This window comes from Arachis duranensis, chromosome 9, assembly GCF_000817695.3.
Source record: "Arachis duranensis cultivar V14167 chromosome 9, aradu.V14167.gnm2.J7QH, whole genome shotgun sequence".
Lineage (NCBI taxonomy): Eukaryota > Viridiplantae > Streptophyta > Magnoliopsida > Fabales > Fabaceae > Arachis > Arachis duranensis.
The window spans coordinates 86659868-86665480 of record NC_029780.3 but is presented as its reverse complement, the minus strand read 5'-3'; the positions used below and the strand labels follow the sequence as shown (position 1 = coordinate 86665480).

The 5613-nt window shown below is 36.5% G+C and overlaps 1 protein-coding gene across 3 annotated transcripts; it reads right to left on the bottom strand.

Annotated features, from left to right (window-relative positions):
• LOC107466080 (uncharacterized) lies at positions 1-5607 on the bottom strand. Of its 3 annotated transcripts, XM_021130416.2 has the most exons (9): positions 5334-5607; positions 4971-5059; positions 4486-4531; positions 4041-4317; positions 3524-3771; positions 2799-3194; positions 1515-1668; positions 1099-1407; positions 2-737 (listed from the first exon to the last, which is right to left on the bottom strand). In XM_021130416.2, exons 2-6 carry the CDS (start codon positions 4979-4981, stop codon positions 3000-3002), a joined length of 777 nt encoding a protein of 258 aa, XP_020986075.1. In that variant the 5' UTR covers positions 4982-5059; positions 5334-5607; the 3' UTR covers positions 2-737; positions 1099-1407; positions 1515-1668; positions 2799-2999. The 3 variants fall into 3 exon arrangements, with proteins under 3 accessions (XP_052109631.1, XP_020986075.1, XP_020986076.1); XM_052253671.1 differs by having other exon boundaries at positions 1-737; positions 1099-1668; XM_021130417.2 differs by lacking the exons at positions 2-737; positions 1099-1407; positions 1515-1668 and adding an exon at positions 1913-2703.
• Between the last annotated feature and the right edge of the window lie 6 nt (positions 5608-5613).

Here is a 5613-nt window from a genome sequence, read left to right as displayed (position 1 = left end):
TTAAAAGGATTTTTCCCTAATTGTCTTTCTCCTTGTAGTTGAACATTAAGTCAATTATATTGCAAATAGAACTGTCTTCTACATGCCTAAAACGGGGAACAAAAAGGACATCTGTATTGTATATACATTTCCCCTTGCTTTCCTGAATTATCTTTTATATTTCTAATTTACAGAATTTCCATAATAAAACTATGTTAGATGTTACTTATTTTACAGTTTTACTCGTAGGACTTAAACTATCATCCAAAGTAAGTCACTGTTACTCTTCGCCATTCCTGTCAAATACTACTCAACAGGCTGTGGTTGACTGCTACCACCATCACCAGTCTGTTCCAATCTGATTTGCTTTTAATCAAGGAAAACTGATTATATATTTAGTGGGCCAAAAATATTACCCAGGGAAAGAAAATAGATAGGACCACAGCACCTTAAAATTTTGAGATTTCATGACAAGCTTCATGTACTGATGACGGGCCTCTGGATTGCGAACCATAGACTTTACTCTATCCAGAGCTTTGTTCACATCAGCTGATTTCTGTCTCCTGCCAATGCTAAGAAATTCATATTCATCAATTTTTCTCAGGATTTCCAGCCACAGTGCAAGCCGACTGCACAACCCGGAATCCTCTCAGACCAACTCCTTTCCGCCTCCAACGCAGTATTGCCTTTTCCACGATGCCAACAGACCAAACAACTATTTTCTACTGCTTTCGAACTTGGTGACCTCTAACATGAGCCTGTAAAGAAGAAGCAAGTCAAATGAGGAAGCAATATTACCTCCATCGCAAAGGCATTTACAGCCAATAAACTGAATTGGTGAAATGCTAATGCAAACTGACCCACCCGACACCGAGGACAGAGGCAGTAAGAATTGACTCTGCAAGGCAAATCAAGGAAATGCCAAATACTAAATGAAATAACAGTATGTTACCTTTAAAAAAAAGCTACAGCCATCACAACAATTTGAGGGTTGTATATAAAGAAGCATATACTATGGAGAAAGGAAAGGAAAGAATTGTAAAAACTCAAAAAAAAAAATCACCTACAAGACAAGCATGACCTTGCTGCTAGTAAAATACATTCTATGTGCACAAGTACCTGAATTTTTACAATGCCGGTGCGTATTCTCGAAAAATCTTTTCTTCCCTTCCACCCATGGTATCTCTTTTGAATCTTTGAAGCTGCAGAATGCAGATAATCATCAAAATGACCCATCTTCTAAACCTTGTTCAAAGAATCAGCAACTTGGTCAAGTGCATCTTCAGAAATATCACTGCTATTCTTGGCTAGTTGTCTTTGACAGAATGATCTTGCTCTAAAGGCTGCTTGGATTGAAGCAGCAGCATAAGCTGATTTTTGAAAAGCAGCAAGTGACTCTCCTAGATAGTGCTGCTCATCCATTGTCATCTTTGATGAATCAGTATCAGCACATTCAAATGCATTGTCAGTTGCTAAGTTTGTGGAATGTTGTCCTTCTCATTTTCATTAACAGTTAATCTAGACAATTGACTTACAAGATCTGCCTCAGCCAGATATCCAGCAATACCTTTATATCCTCTACTTGAAGCTAAATCAGCTGCTGTTTCCCCTCGAGGAAATGCTGATGTTGGGTCATCAACAAGACCTGGGATTGCACCTAATTTGACTAGTGCAATCACAGTTTCCTCTCTGAAGAGAATGAAAAGAAAACAGAGTCAAGATGCAAAGTCATTATACTAATATAGATATACCAGAAAATATGGTGGCAGCGATTAAAAATAGACTAACACAGATCATAAATGAAGTCTAAGTGTTAAAAACTATAGACCCCTTAGCATGAAATATGGCATACTTTTATATCATAGATGAAAGTGAAATATAATGGCTGAACAGAAAATTAATACAGTACATCAAGAACATAATTTAATTTAACCAAAGAATAAATAGCAATGTGGTTATGCAAACACGAAACAAACCCTATATATATACCTTGCATTAAAGTGAAAAACATCCCTAAAATTACTAATATAAATAGGCACAAGAAAATAGTTTCCCATAGAATCTGGCCTCCTAAAATGTGATGCCTAGTGAAGTCCTGTTCTTCCATGAGCATCTCTGAAGTTAGGATTAATACCAGCATTAACTACAGGGGCCATAGCCCACACATAACCAAGACCAGCAGCCAAATGTATCACTCCTTGGCCTTCAGCATCCAACATGTTCGGCCCTTTTCCTCCCTCATGAACCTTAAAGACCAACCATTTAAAAAGCTTGTCACTAACTAATCTCTGAAATAACACATCCCTAGAGCTCATGTGATTGCTTTCACCGATCTGGAAATTCTTATTTTTGTCTCTAGTCAAATACATTGTTCTTTTAATTTTAGAATTTTCACATTTGGGAACAGAGCATTTCCAACCCACACTGTGAGGACCCAAGTTTAAAATTTTAAGTAGTCGCACTTCAAGCTGTATCTCATCTTCTGGTTTGATTTCAATACCCACATGGCTTACAGATTTATTTGGATTTTCAAGATATTCAAATTCTCTGATCTCACTGCAGGCTAGCCTATTACTGCAGGTTACATAGAATGGAACACGACCTGGAGAATGCAAAGGAGTTTGACACTGTATCGCATTCTCTGCCAATACTTCAGCCGAAACCTCAATTTCACCAAACATACATCCCCATTTTACTCCCCAGAAATGTGCCAACTATTAAAACCTTTCAGAGAAGGAATAAATAAATCAGAAACCATATTGTCTGAGTCATGAACGGGGAATATATAATGCTATGGAAAACCAAAAATCATTACTGACCTTTGTTCTAACCCCAGCATATGCCCAATCTGGAGCAAAGTCAATGATACTAAACAGTTGTTCTTGGGAAAGATAGGGACTTAATGAGTCCATATCCAAGTGCATGCCGCGCAAACTAGATACCTCCTTATCCTCATTATTAGCATCAAGTGATTTCCAGTAATTGCCAGAAACTGAAGCCATCAAGGAATTGTTACAATCTCAACCTATCTCCTTATCCATCCACCATCCAAAACAATCAAGCTTCTTCAGTTCCCCAGATTCAACATTTTGTGGGTCATCATTGTCCAAACCACCATCTTGGAATTTTTGTTCAACTACGTTCTTTGTAGCTAAAACAGGATGATGATGATGGAATTGGGTACGCAATGAAACTAAATCATGCTCCTTTTGCACCTGTGACAACGTACAAAAGAGAGTTACATGGAGAAAGCAACATGACTAGTAAACCATACACACACACGAAACAGAGTGTCAATCGGAAAACTTGTCAAGCACAGAAGTTTCGTATACATTTATCACAAAACTGTAAAATACATTACTATATTGCTGTCATTCACTTGAAATGAAATGGCTAATTTTTCTTACTATTGTTAGGCTTTCTAGTTTCTATTTAACACTACTCTACCCAAACTATGAGGCTAGTATTGGAATCATAAAGCAAAGTAGAGATTGGCATCAAAGCTTGCAATTTATTTATAATAGCCAATTTTCCATTCCTAAACCTGATTTACAGCATGTAACATTCCTGTAACTGGCTGTATGCACACATCAGTCATGAGCCTATCTCTGAAATTTTGAACATGCTGATTTATGGGATCTGCTTCTACATGAAGTTCTCCATCATTCATATCAACTGTGGTTCTACTAGTGTTCTCTATTGTTGCACATGATGATAAGCCAGAGCCAGGATAAAAGCTAGGGAGAGAAGATGACCATGAAATAAGAGGGTCCCTCATCAACTCAGCAAAACCTAAAGAACAGAGCAAATAAATTTATAGACCAGAAAATGCAAAGAAAATTGCCAGATAGACAAGCATAGGAACAAAATATTCATCCCCTTGGACCCAATAAACAAAAACAGTCAAGTCAAGTAACAAATGGAATTATCTTTGTTCATTTGCCACTTAAATATCACCAGATTAACAACAATTAAATTTAAAAATAAAATAAATATGAATACCAAATATCTGAAAATATGAATTACTGATACTTTTTTCTTAAAGTACAACCAGTACTTACCAGTGGCTTCATGTCCAAGCAGCCGTGCATTGTGAGGAATTGAAGTGTCAATAGGCCGAGCATGAGACAAGACTTGAGGACCATTCTCTGAGTGCCGATCATCACACACTGAAGCTCGTCCAGCCTGCTCAACTTCATTTGCAGTTGATGAAACAGATGTTTGAAATACAGATATAGGTGACTCTATTTTGACAGAGGAAGGCGCTGAACTTGTTCGAGAGCTACCAACCAAGGATACAGGAGCTGCAGGGGAATGTGAGACGCCGGACTTGTAACCCTGTAAATTATGCAGCATGGCATAAGAGAACAATGGATCACATTAGGGTGAGAAAATCACCATAGTTGTTTTTAACCTACACCAGATTTACTTGATGCTAGTTTCAATATAACATCTTATCCAAATAATTTTAAGATAAAAATGCAAAAGAATAGATTAAAAATGTACCTCTTTAATATGACGATAATGTACAAGAACAATGTGCTCTAACTGCCTGCAGACAAAAACAATGTTTAAGTTGACATGAAAAATGATCAACACTAGCAATTTAAGTGATAATCCCCTTAAGATCCCCTATGGCCCTTTCTAGTTAGCCCGAGGATCAAAATGAGTCAGATGCAGCTGCAGGGTATCCTACTTCAGCCAGTGGCTTTATCAGTTTTCAAAATATATTTAATCTCAATCTTTTATTATAACACCTAACAAACGCTGTTTGTCTGCAAGGTCCAAGTTTGGATTAAGAACAAATTAAACATCATTACAAAACAAATTTCCACAGTTTCAACTAATGCAAAACTAAGACTCAATCTATTAATAACTCAACAATATTACCAAAAATGCCAAGAAGCCTCTAAGTATCATTCTAAATGTTATGAAAGAAATCAGGAATAGGTCTTACAAACCCTAAGTTCAACAGAATGACAGAAACTTACTCATCAAGCATCCAATAACTTCTCCTTTGAAAGTTCTCATTATCCTCCCCATGAGCATAGTAACAATTCAGGACATCAACATTACCAGCCTACACTCAACAATCAAGGCAATTTGTTAGGCAACTAATGCAACAAAAAATAACATAAAAATAAAATTAATGGAAAAGAAAAGGTGATTAATAAATAGATTGATTTAAACTGAGAAACCTAGACACCAGAAAAATAGAAGACACCCTAGAAACTACAATTTTGTTGAGTTACATGCAGGTATTCCAACACAATAGTTTGACCCATGACAGAGTTTCAATTGAATTAATGGATCCATAAAGGTGAAAATTACAACTAATAAAAAGAACAGCACACCTTCAACTTTTCATGAGCTTCTCTAAAAGTTTTCCCATCTTTTTTCTTCCTCCACCTATGACCATCCTTGCGAAAATAACGAAGTGTTTTTCGATCATACAAGAACAGTGATCCAGCTAAGATAAATAGGAATAGCAAATAATTACAAAAACGTCAGTACTCTATCTTTACAGTAAGGCATATACAAGTGTTAGGTTTAACAAGTTATGCACTGTCTGTATAAACTATGAAGATAAGATTTCCTTCTTTTCTTTTTTGTGTGTGTGAGTATGGGTGTTGG

What these genes read in the sequence shown, in the direction of transcription:
- LOC107466080 (XM_052253671.1), bottom strand. An exon ending in GCTTGGACATGAAGCCACTG is followed by an intron (nt 3,772 to 4,040) that starts GTAAGTACTGGT and finishes TCTGTTCTTTAG; the next exon opens with GTTTTGCTGAGTTGATGAGG. An exon ending in TGTTACATGCTGTAAATCAG is followed by an intron (nt 3,195 to 3,523) that starts GTTTAGGAATGG and finishes ACGTTGTCACAG; the next exon opens with GTGCAAAAGGAGCATGATTT.